Below are 24,202 nucleotides of genomic sequence, written 5' to 3'. Positions count from 1 at the left end.
ATGTAGGTTAACCATTATTAAGGGAAGCAGAGCTTATAGGATGTTTGGATGATATTAATTTTCATGATTAAAAAAAATTTTTTTTAATGTTTATTTGTTTTTGAGAGAGACAGTATGAGCCGGGGAATAGAGAGAGATGGGACATAAAGTTCAAAGCACGTTCGAGGCTCTAAGCTGTCAGCACAGAGTCCGGTGCAAGGCTCAAACCCATGAGCTGTGACGTCATGACCTGAGCCAAAGTCAGATGCTTAACCAACTGAGCCACCCAGGCGCCCCTAATTTTCATGATTTTTAGTGAATGTAAAGATGAATCTAAACTTTCTATTAACTGATTGATTAATACAATCTATTTTGCATGAGTGACCATTTGTCTTAGTCTAAAATTATGGTTAAATATTCCAAGACTGGCTTTAATTTGGGTTTATTTTCATTTAAAAGAAAGAGAAGGCATCATCTCCTCAATCCTGGTCTTATACTTGTAATAGTTTCACCTTAATTTAAAAAAAATTGGTAACATTTTTTTCACATTCATTATTGCTGAACAGAATAAGAAATTATATTTGTATAATTAAAATTGTTAATATTTTGAAGGAGCATTTATTTTGTTTCCAGGTAGTTATTTATTTATTTAAGTTCATTTACTTTTGAGAGAGATCTGCACACAAGCTGGAAAGGGGCAGAGAGAGAAGGGGAGAGAGAATCCCAAGCAGGCCCAGCTAGGGTTAGATCTCAGGAACTGTGAGTTCATGACCTGAGCCTGACCTGAGCTGGACTCTACTGACTGAGCCACCCAAGCACCCCAAACAACTCTCTGGCATTGTTTTTAAAACACTTTGTTTAAAGTTACACAATGTTGTCTTTGCATTTATTTTCTAGGGATGTCCTTTAACTCCTTTGCCTCCTGTTAGTATTGCTATTCGCTTTACCTATGTACTTCAGGATTGGCAGCAGTATTTTTGGCCTCAGCAACCTCCAGGTGAGATAATTTAGAGCTATATTTAACTTACTGAATATAAATGGAAAGAAAATATATTCAGAAATTAAACTTATTTAATAGTATGTTTGAAGTGTTTTAAATTGGAAATATTTGTAATTCATTCTAAATGTAGTATTGCTGATTTAATTACCTTTATAATTTTGTTTCTCTTAAAAAAAGCTCTGAAGTTTGCTCTAGAGACAGCATTACTCTATATGTGACGATCTGTCTTTGAAAGCTAATATTATTTATAAAGCATCCCCCCTGCTGTGGAACATCATGTGCTGCAAATTAGTATGTAGTGAATGATTAAACTGTCTGTTTTTAGAATATAATAACGGAAGCCACCCTCATAAGCTGAGAGCCTTATGGAAAATAGAGTTTGAAGAAGAGTGCTAAATAAGAAAAGCAGGAAAGAGAAAAAAAATGGGTATATACACATATACTTACAAAGAGCTCTAGAATATTTAACTTGCATTTGATGTAATTAAAATCAGTTTACCTCTTATTCATAAGTGGTATATACCAATAGACTGATTCACTTAGTAATCATTAATTATTAGCTGGTTGTGTCTGGGTTGCAGGTATAAACAAGACATTACCTAAGTTCTAGAAAAGTTCACCCTGGTGGACATATAGCCTTAATAATTAAGTGAGGATTTGGCTCCTGGGTGTTTCTCTCATATATAAGTGTAATTATATTCAAGTATTTCTCATAAGAAATTTAACACAAACTTATAAATTATTATAAGTATTTTAGCAGCCTGAAAACATTTTCTAGTCTACTCCCCCCTGCTGAGAAAAATAAATTAGAATAAAACAGTATTTCTTTATTATTTTTGTTCCAAGTAGTTGGTTATTTATAGGATGGAAAGTTGGTAGTCTTGGGATGTTAGAATTAATGTAGTATATCCTCAGACTTTGGTAGTTATATATGCTGCTAGTACCTTATTTATGTACTGCATAATAATTTGAAACTCTGATGTGACAATGAAAGAACTGCATCTAAACTGCAGCAAAGGGAAATAAAAGCTAAGCTGAGAGTAAATTATAAGAAAGACGCAAATGTTTGTTTTGGTAATTTTCGTTCCCAGACAGCAATACCCTCTAGGCAATTTGTAGCCACTTTCTAGGTGAAAGTTTCAATTCCTGCCTTCCTTTTCCTTTTTTCAAAGTCTGCTCTATTATTAGTCAATTTTAAATATTTCCCAAGATAGTATAGTCTGTTGATGATCTAAGAGGAAGCCCAAGATCCAGAATGTTAGCATTATAATTTTGGTTGCCAAAAAGGACTTTGTTAATGTTTACTTGCCAGTTTAAAAAAAATTTTTTTTAATGTTTATTTATTTGAGTGAGAGAGAGAGAGAGAGAGAGAGACAGAGAGTGAGCAGGGGAAGGGCAGAGAGAGGGAGACACAGAATCCAAAGCAAACTCTAGGCTCTGAGCTGTCAAAACTTAGCCTGACGCAGGGCTCAAACTCGTGAGCCTTCAAGCTGTGAGATCATAACCTGAGATGAAGTCAGACACTTAACCCACTGAGCCACCCAGGCGCCTCTCTTGCCAGTTTTTTTTAATGGGGAGGACCAATATATTTATCTTACTCCTCAGTGAATTGAAGGCCATATAAATTTTTAACATTTTCTCATATTAAGGGAAGGAAAGGATTTGAACATGTAATACGGACCAGACATTGTGCTTGGCATTGTATATGTTATTTCATGTAATTATCGTTTATCTATGAGACAGGTATTATCTTTCTTGGAGAACATATGTAACTTAGAGAACATAGGCAACTGGCCCAAGGTCACAAGTGATAAAGTTTGCTTTCAAACATTGGTCAAACTCCACATCCCATGATCCTTTCATTCCATAGTGTTGCTTCTGAGTTTAATTGAATTAAGACTATTGTACAGTTATGGTACAAAATTTTTAGCTTATTTATAAAATATGCTTATTATACATTGTGAAGCTCTTAAAAATTCACATCTTATAATAAAGCTAGTCATTGTAATCTTTATTATAAGTATTTGTTAGTTGGAAAAATGGAATGAAACTGACTTGAGAAAATTTACTGAATCAAGTAATTGAGCCATATTTAATGATTAATTTAGTTAGGTGACAGGTAATCGTCAAACATGATTTTAGCAAAACTGGGGAATATTCATAACAATAGAATTTAATTTGAGGAATTTCCAGTGTAGTACGAATAATGAAAAGCAGCCATCTGAATTATTTCAAAGAGAAATAAAGCCTTTTGATGTCTTTTAGAAGTGTTTATTACCTCTTTAAAAGGGGTGGAGCTAAGGGGAGTGATTTACCCTCTAAATTCTCCTCTCATCTCAGATACTGTTTATAACAGAAAGGAAATTCTTTGCTAAACTTCAAGTATTTCCATGTACTATCAACTGAAATAAAAATTTATTAATGATAACTAATTTGCTCTACAGAAATTATTGACAGCAAAACTGATGAATGTAGGTTGGTAATTAAATTTTTAAATACTTGGATAATCTTTTTTATAGATAATATTAATCACATTTTTAGAAAATGCAAAAAAAATTACAGATTAATGTTCTCTCAAGCAATATTTAAGGAATATTTCAAAAGGATAAAATGTAGAATGCATGGCTTGAATTAAACACTGTATAAATAGGAATTAAAGGTGTTCTTTTTTTTTAATTTTTTTTTTTTTAACATTTATTTATTTTTGAGACAGAGAGAGACAGAGCATGAGCAGGGGAGGGTCAGAGAGAGAGGGAGACACAGATTCCGAAACGGGCTCCAGGCTCTGAGCTGTCAGCCCAGAGCCTGATGCGGGGCTTGAACTCATAGACCGCGAGATCATGACCTGAGCCGAAGTCGGACGCCCAACCGACTGAGCCACCCAGGCGCCCCAAGGTGTTCTTTTATTGTAACATTCTAGGGGGAAGTCTTTAACTAGGCTGCTCTCTACATATATGCTATTGACATAGGCACATTTAAATCTGTGATCTCCCAAAGAGCTAACTTAATTAAATACTTATTTCTTCATTTCTTGCTGAATAATGGAATATTATTTCTTTTGTTTAGATATAGATGCCCTTGTAGGAGGAGAAGTTGGAGGCCTGGAGTTTGGCAAGTTACCATTTGGTGCCTGTGAAGATCCTATAAGGTGGGAGTTTCAATATATCATTTGAATTAAGGAATTTACTGTTTATATTAATACTGATTTTACTGTGCTTTGTAATACCATAGCCTTTTGGAATGAGTATAGTACCGGAAACAGATCTACATCTAACAATCTGCCCATCTGCTTTTTTTCTCTGTCACTGAAGAAATAAAAGAGGCTTGGGGCGCCTGAGTGGCTCAATTGGTTAAGCGTCCAATTCTTGATTTCAGCTCAGGTCATGATCTCATGGTTTGTGAGTTGGAGCCCTGTGTCAGGCCCTATGCTGACAGCGCAGAGCCTGCTTGGGATTCTCTGTCTCTTTCTCTGCCCCTCCCCTGCTTGCTTGCTCTCTCTCAAAATAAATAAATAAAAAAATTTCTTAAAAGAGGCTTTAAAATATTACATAAAATGTGTATGATACCATTTATTGATTATTCCTTATAGAAGTGATTCTTGGCCTACTTTTTGGTAAACATTTTATATATTGAAAAGCACAGAGAAGATCATATATAACAAACTTTCACCTATTCATCACTGAGAATTAACAAGTGTTTACATTTTCCCTGACCACATTTTCCAGATGTACAAGTTGAGCCCTAACTAAGAGCTACAAAGTGACCTCTAGGTTACCCAACTGCTTTTCTAGAAGAGCCACTGAAATTTAAGAAAATTTTATATAAGAAAATGTAAGACTTGGAAAATTTAATCACTGAGAGTAAAATATTTGGAGAATATAAACAGTGCTGATTTGGAAACTGTTTTATTTAGTTAAACTATATGCTTAGTTAAAAAATCTATATGCACACATACATACTTTTTTTTTTGTATCCAAAATGTGTTTATTGGGATGGTTTTCCCCTCATGATGATTTAGCGTGGTTTTAGTGCTGCTTCAGTCTGAAGGAGCATGCTTCTCTAAGCCTTGCTTTTCCTCCTGTAGGCTGGCAAAGGACAGTGGAGCGGCCAACACACAAAACTGTTTGTGCGTGGCTACAGATGGCGGTGATTTTATAGCATTGTGGGTGCTTCTTGTTCATGAAGTAGGAATTGGAGCTTTGCACCAGGCGCTTCTTCTTGTGCTTCCTCTTTTCCTCTTGCAGGGAGGGATTGAGGAGATTCTTTGTGAGGGGCATGTTGTTGCGGGGGAGATTGTCACATCCGCACAGGCGCATACATACATTGTTAGTACTCTTGCATAGAGGTAGAAATGATAATACTTTTAATTTAAAATCACTCAAGAGAGAAGATAAAATAAGTATCTTTTGTAATTGATACTTACATGTGTCAGACACTATGCTGAATTAGGAAGATATAGTAGATAAAACAGTTTTTGGTTTCTTGGCATTTATAGTCTGATTGGAGGAAATAGACAAAATAATCACATAAATGTACAACTATAAGCAGTGAAGGAAAGGGACAAGATGTAAGAATAGTGAAATGAGCTAGTTCGGATTGGGATGCCATCAGGAAAGTGTTCTCAAAGGAAGCATCTCAGGGAGGATTTAGCTGGCACAGAGAGAGAATGACCATTCCTGGTAGAATGAAGAGCTTGTGTAAAGGGCCTTGATGCAGGAGAGTTCAGTCAGTTTACTGGAGGAAACTCCAGTTTCTTAGGAAACTATGCCATCATGGCATAGTGAGCAAGGGAGAAATGGTATATTTGTGGCCCTCCAACAGGTTCATTCATTTAGATTTTGCTAGAGAAAATTATAGGGAGAGAGAATAAAATTGACTTGATCATGAAAATGTGAAGGAATTATTTATTAAATATTTCTTCTTAATTTTAAATCACGAGGAACCATCAGAGAAACAGGTGATTGAAGAAGAATACAAAAATAATTCGGGGGTAAGGTGGTATATATGGTAGGCCATTTAAATCACACGGTGATTAGCAAATACTGTGGGCACTATGCTTTTGCAAAGAATGGTGGAAGAGGTGGAAGAGGAAATGAGGCTTTTTTTTTAGTGTCCTCTCCCTGTCAGAGAAACTGTTTTATAGTTAGAAGGAAAGGAGAGGACTTAGTCATAAAAGCTTAGGAACTGAATCTGAGGTGAATACCTAAAATTATTTCAGGGCTTAGAGTTTTAAACTTACCATTCATATCCTCTAATATCATACACTGTCTAGTCATTTTTTTTAACCTTAGAATTTTATTCTATTATGAAAGTAATAAATTTATGCTCAGTAAGGAAAATTTAGAAAACATGTAAAAACAAAAAAAAAAGGCAAAAATCATGTGTTTACCAGTCAAGTTTCTTGGTTGTAAACTGTAGTAGTCAACTCTGACTAACTCAAGCAAAAAATCAACTTACTGAGGAAGTATTTGATAACACAGAAGTTTAATTAGGACCCTTATAGGACCCAGCTCAAAATAGTCTCGAGCCAAGGGTGGCTTGTTGTCCAGTTATTAACTGAGATTATATTACATAGTTGTGGAATTCTGGCCCTGTTATCACATTGAATTCTAAAATATAGGGTACAGACTGGAGTTGCCAGTCGGTTGAGCACCACTAAAGATCAGAGAAATAAAAGTAATTGACTCTTTTGGCTTCTTTATTCTCCAAATTTGACTCTCCAAGAAGTGGGTTCAGAATCTAGACAGGAATTAAAATACTCACTAAATTCATAATCCCACTACTTATAGGTGGTCATTGATGACAGCTTGGTCTCTGCAAGACCACTCTCAGGTTCACTGATTTGCTTGGAGGACTCACACCATTTAGTTGTGCTCATGGCTATGGTGTATTACATTGAAAAGATACAATACAAAAAGCAGCAGAGGAAAAAGGCACATAGGGTGAGGTCCAGAGCAAGCCAGGGACAAGCTTCCTTTCCCAGTGTAGTCACACAAGACACTTAATTCTCCTAGCAGTGAATTGTGACAATGTGTGTGAAAGGCTGTCTACCAGAGAAGCGGATTGGACCCTCTGTGTATGGTGTTTATTTGGGGATGGTCACGCAGGCACCTTCTCCATGTACCAGAAGGAAAGCAGGTGTTCAGCATAAACCATAGTTTTGCACCAGTAGTTTAGACACAGTGAGCCACTCCTGTCAAGGAATGGTAGGAACCCTCCCAAAATCCAAGTTCCCAATGTCAAGCCAAGGGAGAACTTTGCAGGTTCTCCTTTTCTAAGTATTAGGCCTGCTACGATAACTCTCTTTTTGCATAGTATGTTTGTATATTTTATAAATATATGTCATCCTTTATATTTTTTGTGGCTTGTATTCTTTATAATTTTATGTGAAAACTTTTTGAAACTTAATATTTATATATATGAAGAGGTCAGCAAACTGTGACCTGTGGATCAAATCTGACCATTAGCCTGTTTTTGTATAGCCAATGAACTAAGAATAGTTTTTAAATTTTTTAGTGTTTTTAAAGAAAAAACAAGAATATAACAGAGACTGCATGGTTCCAAAAGCCTACAATATTTGCCCTTTGGTCCTTTGTAGAAAAAGTTTGTTAACCTTTGATCTATAAAATGATTTTTTCAAAATTGAGTTACAATTCATGTATCATAAAATTCACCATATAAAGTGTACAGTTCTGTGGTTTGTAGTGTTTACAGATTTGTGTAATCATCTCTTTCTAATTCCACAATACTTTTATCACCCCCAAAAAGAGACCCTTCACCTCTTAACTTTGATCCTCTCAATCTCCCAGACCCTCCAGCTCTAGGCAGATACAGTCTACCTTGCCTCTTCTGGACATTGCATATAAATTGTGTTATGCAGATGTGGCCTTAAGTGTCTGACTTCTTTCACTGAGCAATATGTTTTTGAGGTTCATCCATATTATAACATGAGTCAGTATTTCATTGCTTTTTATTGGTGTATAATATGTCATTGTATGGGTGATAATGCATTTTTTATCCATTGATCAGCTGATAGATATTTGGGTTATTTATATTTTTGGCTACTATATATAGCATGTGGTTTTACTTATTTATGTATGTATTTATTTATTTATAGTTTACATCTAAGTTAGCATATAGTGCAACAATGATTTCAGGGGTAGATTCCTTAATGCCCCTTACCCATTTAGCCCATCCCCCCTCCAACAACCCTTCCAGTAACCGTCTGTTCTCCATATTTAAGAGTCTCTTATGTTTTGTCCCCCTCCCTGTTTTTATATTATTTTTGCTTCCCTTTACTTGCGTTCATCTGTTATATGTCTTCAAGTCCTCATATGAGTGAAGATATGATATTTGTCTTTCTCTGACTAATTTTGCTTAGCATAAATACCCTCTAGTTCCATCCACGTAGTTGCAAATGGCAGTATTTCATTCTTTTTGATTGCCGAGAAATACTCCATTGTGTGTGTGTGTGTGTGTGTGTGTGTGTGTGTGTATACACACACACCACATCTTCTTTATCCATTCATCCATCAGTGGACATTTGGGCTCTTTCCATACTTTGTCTATTGTTGATAGAGCTGCTATAAACATTGAGGTGCATGTGCCCCTTGGAAACACTATATCTGTATCCCTTGGATAAATACCTAGTAGTGCAATTGCTGGGTCATGGGGTAGTTCTATTTTTAATTTTTTGAGGAACCTCCATACTGTTTTCCAGAGTGGCTGCACCAGTTTGCATTCCCACCAACAATGCAAAAGAGATCCTCTGTCTCCACATCCTCGCCAACATCTGTTGTTGCCTGAGTTGTTAATGTAAGCCATTCTGACAGGTGTGAGGTGGTATCTCATTGTGGTTTTGATTTGTATTTCCCTGATGATGAGTGATGTTGAGCATTTTTTCATGTGTCAGTTGGCCATCTGGATGTCTTTGGAGAAATGTCTATTCGTGTCTTTTGCCCATTTCTTCACTGGATTATTTGTTTTTTGGGTGTTGAGTGTGATGAGTTCTTTATAGCTTTTGGATACTGACCCTTTATCTGATATGTCATTTGCAAATATTTTCTCCCATTCCATCGGTTGCCTTTTAGTTTTGCTGATTGTTTGCTTTGCTGTGCAGAAGCTTTTTATTTTGATGAGGTCTCATAGTTCAGTTTTGCTTTTGTTTCCCTTGCCTCCAGAGGCGTGTTGAGTAAGAAATTGCTGTGGCCAAGATCAAAGAGGTTTTTGCCTGCTTTCTCCTCGAGGATTTTGATGGCTTCCTGTCTTACATTTAGGTCTTTCATCCATTTTGAGTTTATTTTTGTGTATGGTTTAAGAGAGTGGTCCAGGTTCATTCTTCTGCATGTCACTGTCCAGTTTTCCAACACCGCTTGCTGAAGAGACTGTCTTTATTCCATTGGATATTTTTTCCTGCTTTGTCAAAGATTAGTTGGCCATACATTTGTGGGTCCATTTCCGGTTTCTCTATTCTGTTCCATTGATCTGAGTGTTTGTTTTTGTGCCAGTACCATACTTGGCACAATCTTGATGATTACAGCTTTGTATTACAGCTTGAAGTCTGGGATTGTGATGCCTCCTGTTTTGGTTTTCTTTTTCAAGATTGTTTGGCTATTTGGGGTCTTTTCTGGTTCCATAAAATTTTAGGATTGTTTGTTCTAGCTCTGTGAAGAATGCTGGTATTTTGATAGGTATTGCATTGAATATGTAGGTTGCTTTGGGTAGGATTGACATTTTAACAACATTTGTTCTTCCTATCCAGGAGTGTGGAATATTTTTCCATTTTTTTGTGTCTTTGATTTCTTTCATAAGCTTTCTATAGTTTCTGAAAACTATAGTTTTCTGTATTTTTTTTTTTTAATTTGTTTTGAGAGAGAGAGAGAGAGAGTCCCAACTGACTCCACACCGTTAGCGCAGAGCCCATAGTGGTACTGTACTTGAACCCACCAACTGTGAGATCACAACCTGAGCCAAGATCAAGAGTTGGATGCTTAACTGACTGAACCACCTAGGCACCCCTAGCATGTTCTTTTTTAAAAAAGTTATTTTAATGTTTATTTATTTTTGAGAGAGACACAGCATGAGTGGGGGGAAGAGTAGATAGAGGAAGACACAGATCGCAAGCAGGCTTCAGGCTCTGAGCTGTCAGCACAGAGCCCAACGCAGGGCTGGAATTCACAAACTGTGAGATCATGACCAGAGCTGAAGTTGGACACTTAACCAACTGAACCCACCCAGGTGCCCCTAGCATGTGTTTTTAATATCTGTAAGATAGTAACTTCATATGGGTGTGCTAACTAAACTAGTTGTCTCCTGTTTTACGGTAGTGTAAGTAGCACCACTTTTAACCTAATTATATGTGCATTTCTGTTTATTTACTTAGAATACATTTCTAGAAATAGAATTGCTGAGTCAGAGAATATACATACAATATCAAAGCTTTTGGTTATATTTTATGTTTTATTTTAGTGAACTCCATTTAGCAACTACATGGCCTCACCTGACTGAAGGTATCATTGTGGATAATGATGTTTATTCGTAAGTATTTAAGAGTTATTATATTGAGTATTATATTTATTCAGTAGAATAAATTAACTGCCAGGTGGTTAGCAACTTTCCTTTTTCTTTATATCAGCTTCTGATAAGGTTAGTTGATTTTTCTACTTTAAAGATTGCTTTTTAGACTGATTAAATATGTATTAGAGATGCGTCTTAAGCTGCTGACTTTGGGGATGTGATCTTTAGCTTAGGGATAATGAAGAATCTTTTTTTTTAAAGTTTTTATTTTAATTCCAGTTAACATATATATTAGTTTCAAGTTTAAATATAGTAATTCAACACTTCCATACATGACCTATGCTCATCACAAGTATACTTCTTAATTCCCACTGCCTATTTAACTCCCCCTCCGCCCAAACAGTCTTAGTCTTACTTTGTTTTAGCAAGGATGTCTCTAAGCAGATTCTCTAAGCAGGGATTCAGTGCATAATTCTTTTGAATTTTTTTAGCTGGTTAGAAGCTTTTCCTGAAATACTTTAAGAAATAATGGTCATCAGAATGTGCAGGAGTAATACTTGATCATTAAATGTCATAGGTAACAAAACATGTCAGTCATGTACTCTTGTGTGATGGAAACAACTAAAAAATTATAGCAGGTATTATCTAGGAAGAATGTGGAGAAAGAGGAACACCATTTTAGTACTTTCTCATGCATGATGCAAACAGTGAGAAGTAGGACACTTTTTTTGTTGTAATTGAAATAAATGTATTGTGTTTGTTAATATTAAAAAAATTACATGAGCTTTCTTAATTAGATAAGTTAGATGGGTATAGAGAAGAAAATAAGGACTACATAGAAACCTATTACTTAAAAAATAGTTAGCATTTTGGGGTGTATCCTTTTTTTAAAAATTGAGTTATAATTGATATGTAACATTCTATTTCACATGTACAGCAGAATGATTCTGTAGTTGTGTGGGAGTATATCTTTTTAAAGTTTAAGTTTACATATTTGCTTTATTTAGTGTATTACTTTACATTCTTATGCCTGTAAATATAGGTCTGTGTTGTTATTTTTAAAATTGCTGCATAGTATTCCATTAAGTGTACGCACAGTAATCTATTTAGTTGAGAAAATAGGGCACTTTTGATCTTGTGCAAATTTTTGTGGTCTTTGTTTTTAATATTGTTATAAAGTGATGAAGGTGATTGTGCATACTTGCTTGTTTCTTGTTTCTTTTTTAGTATTCCTAAAATTAATTGTTTTATTAGAATATCAGTGTATATTGCCTGTTCAGAATAATTTTCATATGTGTGCTTTGATTATTCTGTTTTGATTGTGGTTTTTCCTTTTGTACTTTTTTGTCTATAAACTTTGACTTCTTAAGATTATATATTTTTTAAAACTTATCCAAATGACTTTATGCATCCGAGTAACAGAAGTTTAAGGGAGGCAAAATGGATTGCTTGTCGTTTTATATAATTAATTAGACTGCATTTTGATAAATTGATGAGTTGCAGATTGTCATAATTAGGATCTTCCGTTTATTGTTTTGCATTTAGTGATTTGGATCCTATTCAGGCTCCCCATTGGTCTGTTAGAGTTCGAAAAGCTGATAATCCTCAGTGTTTGCTAGGTAAGACATACTTCTGTTACTTTCTTGAAATTATGTTCTTTCCCCACCATTCTGCCTGTCTTCTGGATTAGGAAGACTGAATGTATTCTTTATACTTTATTTCACCTATCAAAAGGGTATATTGGGGTTTTTTTGTGTGTGATCTCGGGTAACATCACTGTAAAAGAAATCTTTGCCAACAGTAACACACCCTAGTTACTCTTAAATAGCACTAGCAGGATTTCTTTCTCATCTTTTAGCTTTAACCAGTTTATACCTCAGAATGCGTGGATGTTTTCTCGTGATCTTTTATTCTTCTAATGCTTTTATGGCACTCCCTTTTTTTCCTCTTGTGGCAGTTTGCATCTTCCATTCTTGTTAGTGCAGCACTTTCTGTGTTTTGTCATCCTCTGGACCTGTGGTATATGATGGAAGGAATACTGATTTGACAGTCTAATTAGAGCCCCTCCATAGAGTTGGACCACATCTGCAAACTTGTTTTCTGATAGAGGAAAAGAGGTGTAAATAATACTGTACGTCTCATAGGCTTATTTGAAAATCAAGTGAAATACTAGAAATACTTTGAAAAATGTTGATTTGCCATTGAAATAATATTGTATCCCATATCTGGCATTATCATTCTCTTATTATTTTGGTAGGTGTATCTCTTTGATGAAGTCTTTTGAACCCATCTCTCCTCAGTGTGTCTTTGCATTTTTTTCTCATATTTAGTACACATGAAAATATTTTCTCCATTCCCATGTTCATCCAAGCCAGTTCACTCTGTATAACCTGATATATTACCATTCAACAAATGGAGTTACTAAATATTTACTGATGACAGTAATGATGCATTTCTCTAAAGCATCATTTTTTTGGGTTCTTTAAAATTAATCATATGCTAGAGGTGACTGGGTGGCTCAGTTGGTTAAGCTTCCAGCTTTGGCTCAGGTCATGATCTCATGGTTCGTGAGTTCGAGCCCTGCATTGGGCTCTATGCTGACAGCTTGGAGCCTGGAGCCTACTTTAGATTCTGGGTCTGCGTCTTTCTCTGTTCCTCCACCACTCACTTTTTCTCTCTCAAACATAAAGATCACAGTGTCTTTCTCTCTCTCTCAAAAATAAAGATTTTTAAAAAATTAATCATATGCTCTTCATTAAATGCTAAGTAGCATTTGACATGTTTTGCTAATTATAGAATGGTGAATACAAAGATGTATAAGGTAAAATTCCTTCCATTGGTGAATCTGTCTTGGGGTATTAGGAAGATGGTAGAGGGTTGATATTAAGAGTTTTAGAATTGGATAGACCTTATTTTAAGTCTTAGGTCTGTCAGTTTGAGCAAGTTTCATTAATTTCTTCTCAGTAAAATAGAGATAACCACAGTATATACATAGAGGTCTTGAGAGGATCAAATATGATTGGGCACAAGTGTGTTTGTGTATCACATTTAATACAGTGCTTATCATATAGTAAATGCTCAATAGTTTCTCTTGCTTATTCATTGAATTATTAAATTGTTAAATTTATTTACTAAATTGTTTCCTAGTTTCTTATTGTTCCTCGTCCACTGACTTCTGATAATTGCAAGAGGACCTTAGAATTTAAGTATTCTCATTTTAAGGGGTGCCTGGTTGGCTTAATCGGTTAAGCATCTGACTTACGCTCAGGTCATGATCTCACAGTTCCTGGGTTCCAGCCCTGTCTCTGTGCTGACAGCTCAGAGCCTGGAGCCTGCTTTGGATTCTGTGTCTTTCTCTCTCTGCCCCTCCCCTGCTCATGCTCTCTCTTTTTCTCAAAAATGAATAAAAAACATTAAAAGATTTTAAAAAATGTATTCTCATTTTAAGTTATTGTTCCATGATCCCACCCAACCTCTTTGATTTTATACATTTATATGACTAGATTATAGGACTCTATAGTCATATATAATTGACTAGAATCTTGTAGTTTATATAATTGAATTATAGGATTATCTTACTTTTCTGAAGAAGTCCAGAAAGTGTTCTAGATTTACTTAGAACTAGTTGGCGAATTCTAAAACATAGATGTCCTTGTTATCTTTTATTGTGTAGGAGTTTTAGTACTGATGGTTCTGGTTAAACACTAATTTTTTGTACAAACATCTTACTGCAGCTCTTTAGAAAATATCAAATCTTTTCCCCTTTATAATAATGACATAAAGTCTACCATTGATATACAGCTGAAGGTAAAATAATTTTACACTATCTAATTTCTTAATCTTCTAGAAACATATCTTTAGAATTTCTTTTTATTTTAATTTTTTAATGGACTCAGAAGTCTAGAAGGGTGGCAGTTAGGGTGACATTATGTGCATATAGTAATATTCTTGTTACTTCTACAACTCAGAACAGATATTATTTATCTTATTCAGGTACATAGTAAGTACGTAATATTTTTAGGTGCAGTTACTTTTCCTTTCATTCTAGAAAGAATTCTGAGGAAAAACATTTTTTATATCCTAGGACATGGAGAGAAAGGAAGAACAAGGCTACCTTTGACATAGGATTAATTTTTGTCTTGGGTGGAAAAACTGGTTTATTTTTCTACCACATATTAGTTCTAGCTTTTGTGAAAAGACATACTTTAATTTGTAGAACTGATTTCTTTTAGTTAAGTCAAAGATGAGTAACATTTTTTTCTGCGTAGGTGATTTTGTCACTGAATTTTTTAAAATTTGCCGTCGAAAGGAGTCAACTGATGAGATTCTTGGACGATCCACATTTGAGGAAGAAGGGAGAGGTGACCTACTTTCTTTTCTTTTCTTTTTTTTTTAAGTTACTTTCAAATGTCTAACCCTTTTTCCTTGGCACATTTTTCTGGCAACTTTTCATCTATTTTCACATTTGAATGAAGTTGGAAAAGGAAGTTTTGATGGACTAGACTGCTACCGTTTCTCTCCAGGTTATACCCTGAGCTTAAAACATTAAGCACTTTTAATAAGTTCTTTCTACCAAAAATGTAAGATATTTTGTAAAGCAGGGTTTTTAAAGGTTTATTTTTGAACTTCTGGGGAGAAATGATTTGTGTTATACCATTGTCAATCATGGATGCATATAAAGCTGAATATGTGTATTAAAATTTTAGAATTCTGAGATGATATAACACCAGTGAAAAGAGTGACTAAAATATTTTATACAATCAACTGTTTGCTCATCGCTTTTACTTGCTAAGGTTGGTGATATAATGTGTATTTGTTTCCATTCTTTTTATAGAAATTGCTGATATAACTCATGCTTTGTCAAAGTTGACAGAGCCAGCACCGGTTCCAATTCATAAATTATCAGTTTCAAATATGGTACATACTGCAAAGAAGAAAATACGAAAACATAGAGGTGTAGAAGAGTCACCACTGAATAATGATGTCCTCAATACTATTCTCTTGGTAACTAAATGTAGTATCTTTGTATGTCTGTGTGCATATTCATTTCTTCATTATCTGTTCAGTTCCTTCTATGTGGCAAGCACAGGATTGGGAATAGAAAATGAGTAAAACAAAGTCTCCAAATACAGTGAATTCCCACTGTTGCACGGGAGAAGCCTGGCATAATGGCTGTGAGAACACAGTAGAGGATGTATATTTCTCTACCTGGGCAGTTGGAATCAGGGAAGGCATCATAAAGAGGGGCATTTGAGTTGCATCCTGAAGAGAAGGCTGTAGAAAGAGAGAAACAGCAGAGATGTGAGAAAGCATATTGAACAGTTTGATGTATTGTAGGGTGCTTTTCAGGGACAAGGGCTGGAGAGATAGCAGGTAACCCGCCATACTGAAACACTGGGCTTTATATTGCAGTTTCATACTATTTTAAGCAGAAGGTCAACATCAGAGTTGTATTTTTGAAAACTTCCTTTAACAAAAGTCTAGAGAAACTTTTTAGTAAGTACTAGAAGGAGCTTAGGTGTCTGTTAGGTATAGAGTGGTGGAACAGGCCCAGCCTGGGCCCACCAGGGTTTAATCCTGACTTACTATATAATTTTGAAGAAGTTATTTAATTTCAGTTTCGTCATCTATAAATGAGGGTAATAAAACCCTGTGAGTTTGCTGGGAGGATTAAAGGACCTTCTGTTACGCGCCTGGCATATAATAGGCCTCTGATAAATGATAGCTGTTCTTACTATAATTGTAGTTATAATAATACTTCTGGCTATTTTTGCATTAAGACCATCTTGGAAACAACCTTTGAGTAGTGGAAAGAAGAGAATACAGGACTTGCAAACTTGATGTTGATCTCATCTTTGCCATTAATCTGAATGAGCCTCTTAACCACATTTTCAGTTTGTATATCTGTAGGAAGTGGGCGGTAACACACAATGGTATTAGTAGGATATTGTTTGCAAATGTACTTGGTAGTGAGAGTTGGTACATAGTAGTTCCTCTAAATTAAAAAAAAAAAATGTCTTGGCATGTTCTGTAATGTGTGGCAACATGTGCATAGTAAAAGGAATCATAAGTCAGCAGTACCACAAAACACTTGGGAGGAACAGTGTAAAAAAGACTGAAAAGTAAAAGGACTGAAAATAAATTTTTGCACAGAAGGCCCTTCTTAAGAATATATCCTTAGAGATTTTATTCTAGTTATTTAGCTTGGCTGTCATATGCACTGTTTTTTTGTTTTGTTTTGTTTTTTGTTTTTTGCTTTTTTTACTATTCCTACACACACATAAACCACATTGAAAAGATAAACTGGTCATTACAGGTTTAGGCAGCTTCCCACTTTCAAGGGGTATTTTGTAAAGTTATGGTGTTAAATATCATACTCTTAATATTTCATGTATGAAAACTCGTGGATGATACAACTTCATGGAACCTCATGAATATATGGATGTTTAAAATTTTTCTCTTATGTTTTGTCTTTAATACTTTTAAGGAGATTTAATGATCTTGGATCATAATGAAGAAATTTTGGTTTTGCATTGTTTAGTTTACAAATCCAGGTGGTTACGTTGGAGGAAAATCTCTGATTTCCAAAATTGGCTAATTGCTGAAACTGTATTTTCAAAGAAAAACAAAAAATATTTGATACAGTGTAGAACCACTAGCCAGTACAGTGAGAACATTTCCATTTTTAACAGCAAAACCATTAAAAAATAAAATAGTGTTTATATGAGTTATGAATATAAACAAAGTAGTAAATTTGGTTGAAATGTGTTTTTTTTTCCTTCTAAGTTCTTATTCCCTGATGCTGCTTCTGAGAAACCATTAGATGGAAGTTCTGCAGTAGATAATAATAATCCTCTATCAGAGAGTGAAGAATATGTAAGTTGGTTGGAGTTTAATATTAAAATATTTAAAATGTATTGAATTTCTAGAGGTTGCTTTATTGCCAGTTTGGTGGCATAAGGATCATTTTATTTTATTATTTATTTTATTTTATTTTATTTTATTTTATTTTATTTTATTTTATTTTATTTTATTTTATTTTATTTTTTTAACCTTTTTTAAAAAAAGTTTATTTACTTAAGAGACAGAGTGAGCAAACAGGAAGGCTCAGAGAGAGAGAGGGAGAGAGAGAGAGAGACTATCCCAAGTAGGCTCCATGTTGTTAGCACAGAGCCTGATGTGGGTCTGTATCTCACAAACCATGAGATCATGACCTGAGCTGAAATCAAGAGTTGGATGCTTAACAGACTGAGCCATTCAGGTGCCCTGGATCTTTGTATTTTAAAAATCACGTTAGGAAAATTTGAGTAGACATCATGGCCTCCACTCAGATTATGACCTATTACATTGGCCATTGATATGTATTTTGGGTAGTAAGAGCTTTTCTGGAAACAGTGAAAAAAATAAATATATTGTGCATGATTGTAGGATTTCTTTCATTGTAGACTTTTTGTAAACTTAACAATTTGATGTTTTGCAACAGTTTCTTCTCTTTCAAAACTAGACAGTGAGTGGAGAACTAATGAAATAAACTGTATAAAATGAAGTAAAATTTTCATGTGTTTCTTATCCAAGTCTTAGATAAATTGAGTAATGAGATGTTTAAGGGACAGGTGTAGAGATAAACTATTTTCAGTAGTTACTCTTGGGAACTAGATTTCATGAAATGAGGAAAAACCGGCTTTTTATTTTTAGTTCTGATTTTGTGTGTTTGGTTTTATTAATAAGTTTATATTCATTTATAATTAAAAGATTTTTAAAGCAACATGTTTGGATTACATCTTGAAGATGCCACAGAAGAAATGGAAAGTTCTGACTTTAGCTTCACTGAACTACAGCCTCATTTTTTTGGTCCTTGAAGAAATCTTAAAAACATGGGACTACGTAAAAACAATTTAGGCAGTAATGTATTAAACATTTGATAAAAGCTAGTTTGGTAGCATAGGTTGATTTAGTATTAAAAACTCCCAGTTTTTGATTACGCCTGCACATATGTTGTTAACAAGTTTTTCTTTGTTTCTACTTTGTTAAATTCAGAATCTCTACAATCAGTTCAAATCTGCACCATCTGACAGTTTAACATACAAATTGGCTTTGTGTCTTTGTATGATCAATTTCTACCATGGAGGATTGAAGGGAGTGGCACACCTCTGGCAGGAATTTGTTCTTGAAATGCGTTTCAGATGGGAAAACAACTTTCTGATTCCAGGGTAATAATTTCAATTTCTGTTTGTATACGTAGGCTTTTTGTTTGTTAGAAGAATTATACTTTTGACACATTAATTCTCCTCTTCTAGGAAATCTGCCCTAAGAAAGTGGTAAGAAACTTTGAACATGATTTATATTCACAGGTGTTCATTGTGTCAGATTTATAATAGGGAAAAAAAGGGAAGCAACCTAAGTACCAAACATAAAAGAGTAGTGTAAATCATAATGTATGTCTACAATGGAAAGTTATGGACCTATTACAAGTTTTTTCCAAGAATCTGCTAACATAGAAAATGATCATAATATTTGCAAGAAAGTAGATTATAGTGTTGTGTACACTAAGTGCTTTCAGTTTTGCTTATCTATATTTATAGAAAAATAATTGGGAAGAAATAAAGCCAAATGTTAACAAATTTCCCTGAGTGTGAAATTATATTTTTATTTTTGTTTTTTTATAGATTTGTGTATTTTCTAAGTCTTCTATAGTATATGTGCTGCCGAAGCGAGCACTAAGTCTTCTATAGTAAACATATATTTTTATAGGTGGAGAGAAAACATCTTTAGAGTTCATAAGTTCAGATATTGAACATTGCCTGTAATTTTTTTTGTGGATTTATGTTGACATTTCACTTAATAAAATAGCTACTAAATATTTCGATATTGCATAGGTTACTGCTCATCTACCCATACTAAGGCAGAATTATAATATGAGTAATATGAAATGGTGATTGAGCCAAAAATATTTATACTTGTATCAGTTTGCTAGTCTCTCTTAGCTGGCTTATCTCTTGGCTGATTATTGGAAACCTAGTGGTGTAGAAGAGGTGGTTTAAGCTCCCCTTGGCAAAGACAGGTGGAGATCAGTGGTTTTTTATATTGAGAATAATAATTGAGAACTGAATATATAATCTAATCTGTTTTGTATAGTGTGAAACACTGTATCCTAGCTACTTCCTGAGGTGGATTTAGAGACATTTTAAGTTTCTCTTAGCTTGAGAGCTATTACTAGTTTGCTATTAAGCTTTGAAAAATATATTCGCTGTTGGTGGACTAGAAGGATAAAACAAATTTTGATCTTTTAGTCTTACTTGCTCCATTTCAATTATCTTACCTGTTGAAATCTTTTGATTTCTTACCATTATGGTTAAAATTTATAGTAGCAAAGAAATTTGCATACCTGAAGCCACTTTACTAAAACTAACTTTTCCCACTACTTTATTTGATAGATTAGCAAGTGGACCCCCAGATCTAAGATGTTGTTTACTGCATCAGAAACTACAGGTAAAGATTTCTCAATGACAGTATCTAAATATGGTCTTAATTTAATTGGAGCTTATTCTAATACTAAATGTAATAATGAGTTATATATACTATTCTCATCATGCTACTGTAGATTACTTACAGTTACTGTCATTCACAAGAAGGTCCAGGGAAGGAATGGGAAGGCAAATGAAATACTGAAGTGGATAGGTTTTTATTTAACTGTAACTAATTTAAAAACAAATGTTATTTTTGTTTTCTTAAGATGTTAAATTGTTGTATTGAAAGAAAGAAGGCCCGTGATGAGGGGAGAAAGACAAATACTTCAGATATGTTTCCAGGGGATGCTGGAAAAGCTGGAGACCAGCTGGGGCCAGATAATCTAAAAGATACTGATAAGGAAAAGGGAGAGGTTGGAAAATCTTGGGATTCTTGGAGTGACAGTGAAGAAGAATTTTTTGAATGCCTAAGCGATACTGAAGAACTTAAAGGAAATGGACAAGAGAGTGGCAAGAAAGGAGGACCTAAGGAGACAGCAAGTTTAAAACCAGAAGGACGACTACATCAGCATGGAAAACTCACTCTGCTACATAATGGAGAACCACTCTATATTCCAGTGACCCAGGTAGGATATGGACTGGTTCTGTAAGTTTTGATTATTTTTATTTTGTTGTTCGTATCTTCATCCTAGTAGGAAATGGTTGCTTTGGGTAGGAGCAATTCTTTAAGCAGTCTTTGTTCAAAGATCTAAGATTTGAAATCTAAATTAACTATTGGGGGCTTTCAGATATTTCCATTTCTGAAATTGAGAAATGCTTTGAAGTTTAGGTAAATAGTAGTTCCTTATGGTAAGATGATCGGTTATTTCTTAAACTAAGTGGTGAGTACACAGGTCTTTAAAAAATAAAATCCAAAAAGAGGAGAGGAGGAACAAAAGTAAAAATCCTTTTATTTATATGACTATTTTTTTTTAATTTTTTTTAACGTTTATTTATTATTTAGAGACAGAGAGACACAGAGTGTGAGCAGGGGAGGGGTAGAGAGAGGGGAAGACACAGAATCTGAAGTAGGCTCCACCCTCTGAGCTGTCAGCACAAAGCCGGACACGGGGCTCGAACTCACGAACTGTGAGATCATGACCTGAGCCGAAGTCAGCTGCCCAACCAACTGAGCCACCCAGGTGTCCCTATATGATTAGTTTTATCTGCTCAAAAATAAAGTTTGAAGCCATTTTAAAACATTAGGAAGTAGAACAGAAACAACACAACACCTAAGGTAGAGCAATAGTTTTTTGGGGGTTGTTTTTGCATAAACAACATGTGGGTATGTTTTATTGTGAAAAACCCAGTTTAGAAGTAAAAGCCACTACCCACTAATTCAACTCTCATCTCTAGAAGTAGCCACTATTACTGGTTTGCGTTATAGTTTCTTATACCTGATACTATGCATTGATGTACATACATGTGTATACATATGATACATAGTTTTGTGGATTTTTTTGGTTTGTTTTTAAATGTGTGCATTAAACAACTTTTTGTTTAACCTAATATGTCTTGGGATCTTTCCAAGTCAGTACATGTAGATCCACTTTATTTCTTTTTAATTGCTGTCTACTATTCCATGGCGTAGAAGAGCCATAGTTTGTTTAACCATTTCCTTCTTGATGCACAATAGATGTTATTGCTAGATTTTGCTATTACAGTGCTACAGTACAGATTCTTGTAGTTTCTCACATTGTGTGTTCACATTTGAGTGTTTAAGAAAATAAGAAATGGAATTGCTAGATAAGCAGATATACAAGCTATGAAATTGCTCTTCAAAAGGCTGTACCTATTTTATACTCTAGTCAATGGTGAATGTATAGGAATAAGGAAATATTGTTCTCTACTCAGCTTTCCTTTCTTGTTTTCTTCCTTGCACAAATATTTATTGAGTGCCTGATGTATGCCAACTACTGTTCTATAACTTGGGAATTTAGCAGTAAACTTGACAGTAAGGTTCTTGCTCTCATGGTACTTACATTCATACTTAATTTTGTTATAAACAATTGATATTACCAGTCATATAAATTTTAGACAATATGGTGGACAAAAGTATTATCTCAATGTTTTAAATTGTTTTCTCTGATTTTTCATGAACTGAAGCATCATTTAGTATGTTTCTTGGCCATCTTTTCCTTTGACTTGCCTATCATTTTTCATTTAGGTTTCTGACCTCTTCTTACTGATTTGTATTAGTCCTTCATATTTTAGATAGATACAAACCCTTTGTTATATATACTGTACATGTTTTTTCCTAGTCATTTAAAAAACATTTATTTGCTTGTTTATTGATTTATAAATTATATATAAAGTGCACAAATTTTAAATGTACAGCTTGGTGAGTTTTTTCATGTTTAAAAACTCATGTAGCTACCATCCAGATCAAAGTATGGAAAATTCCCATCATCCTAGAACAGTAGTGATCATTAGAACTTTCGGTGAAGGTAAAACTGTACATTTCTAGCTCTCTTGTCCAATACTATGTCCATTGAGTGCTTGAAATGTGTATGCAACTGAGGAACTGAATTTTTAATTTTGATAAATTTATTTACATTTAAATAGCCAGATGTATTGGATAGCATAGCTCACTGCTCCCTTCCAGGTAACTCTTTTTGTAACTTTTGTCACTATAGCTTAGTTTTGTCAGTTTTTGAATCTCATAAATGAAATTATGTTCCACTTTTTTGTGTTTAACATTTAAAAAAAATTTTTAATGTTTATTTATTTTGAGAGAGAGAGAGAGAGAGAGACAGAGCATGAGCAGGGGAGGGGCAGAGAGAGAGGGAGACACAGAATTTGAAGCAGGCTCCAGGCTCTGAGCCGTCAGCACAGAGCTCAAAGCGGGACTCAAAACCATGGACTGAGAGATCATGACCTGAGCCAAAGTTGGACACTTAACTGACAGCCATCCAGGCGCCCCTACTCTTTTGCGTTTATAATTTTTTTTACATTTATTTATTTTTGAGAGAGAGAGATAGAGCACAAGTGGGGGAGGAGCAGAGAGAAAAGGAGACACAGAATCTGAAGCAGGCTCCAGGCTCTGAGCTGTCAGCACAGACCCCGACGCAGGGCTCGAACCCACAAACCGTGAGATCATGACCTGAGCTGAAGTCGGTTTCTCAACCGACTGAGCCATCCAGGCGCCCCCTGTGTTTAAATGGAATCATTCCCACTCTATGTTAAACTTTTTTTAACTACCACGTGTGAGTTCATCCATATTGTTACCTGAATCAGTATTTGTGTGTGTTTTATTACTTTGTAATATTCTATTATGTGAACATGCCACAATTTGCTTGTCCTTTCACCTGCTGATGGAATTTGAGTTGTTGATAGTTTGAGCTATTACAAATAAGTGAACATTCTTATGAGTCTTTCGGTGAACATAGGTTCTTAATTTCTTTTGGATAAATTTCTAAGAGTAGAGTTGTTGTGCCACATGGTAGAAATATATTTTTGCTTTAGTAGATGTTGCCAAATTGTCTCCCAGAGTGGTTGAACTAGTTTATATTCCCTCCAACAGTGTATAATACCTGTGGTTTATTCTGCATAATCCCTAACATTTGGTGTGTCACCACTCCCAGGTTTGATGATACACTAGGAGGACACAGGACTCAGCACATATATATATAGCCATGTTCATAGCTATAATCTATTATAGTAAAAGGGTACAAAGCAAAATCAGGAACAAGAGGTGGCCCATGGGACAGAGTTTGAAAAATATCAAATACAGGCTTCCAAGAGCCCTCTCCTAGTGTGGTCACAGTCTCCAGTCTATGGCTTATCTGTTCACTTTCTTAATGATGCCTTTTGTTGAATAGGCATTCTTAATTTTAATAAAGTCTGGTCTGTTAATGTTTATCTTATGGGGACAGTGCTTTGTCTCCCTTTTCAGAAATTTTTAACTACCCCATTGTCCTAGAAATAGTCTCTTATGTTTTCTTCTGGAAGCTTTATTGTTTTACCTATTGCATTTATGTTTGTGATCCACCTCAAATTGACTGTGTTTGGTATGAGGAAGTGGTTGATTCTCTTTTCCCTATAAAGAGATGGAGCTATGTTCGTTCCAACACCATTATTCAAAAGACTTGCTTTTTCCCCACAGAATGGCAGTGGTATCTTTGTTCTAAATCACATGATCATATGTGTGTTGGTCTGTTTCTGGCTATGTATTCTGTCCATTAGTCTCTTTGTCTATCCT

The 24,202-nt window shown here is 34.8% G+C and overlaps 1 protein-coding gene and 1 pseudogene across 7 annotated transcripts in view; one reads left to right on the top strand and one right to left on the bottom strand.

The window, feature by feature from the left end:
- Positions 1-24,202, top strand: part of RAB3GAP1 (RAB3 GTPase activating protein catalytic subunit 1) — a 112,191-nt gene that overhangs the window by 56,456 nt on the left and 31,533 nt on the right. For all 7 annotated transcript variants that reach the window (XM_060625995.3, XM_060625996.3, XM_060625997.3 and 4 more), the window contains 10 exons: positions 877-976; positions 4,046-4,127; positions 10,448-10,516; positions 12,041-12,114; positions 14,764-14,856; positions 15,330-15,499; positions 17,282-17,371; positions 18,533-18,705; positions 19,930-19,984; positions 20,229-20,588. In XM_060625995.3, the coding sequence (XP_060481978.1) occupies positions 877-976; positions 4,046-4,127; positions 10,448-10,516; positions 12,041-12,114; positions 14,764-14,856; positions 15,330-15,499; positions 17,282-17,371; positions 18,533-18,705; positions 19,930-19,984; positions 20,229-20,588 (1,266 nt within the window). The remainder of the gene's footprint in view (positions 1-876; positions 977-4,045; positions 4,128-10,447; positions 10,517-12,040; positions 12,115-14,763; positions 14,857-15,329; positions 15,500-17,281; positions 17,372-18,532; positions 18,706-19,929; positions 19,985-20,228; positions 20,589-24,202) is intronic.
- Positions 4,862-5,295, bottom strand: LOC132673380 (small ribosomal subunit protein eS27-like pseudogene; annotated as a pseudogene).

This window comes from Panthera onca, chromosome C1, assembly GCF_046562875.1.
Source record: "Panthera onca isolate mPanOnc1 chromosome C1, mPanOnc1 haplotype 2, whole genome shotgun sequence".
Taxonomy (NCBI): Eukaryota; Metazoa; Chordata; class Mammalia; order Carnivora; family Felidae; genus Panthera; species Panthera onca.
This window is presented reverse-complemented; position numbering and strand designations above follow the sequence as displayed.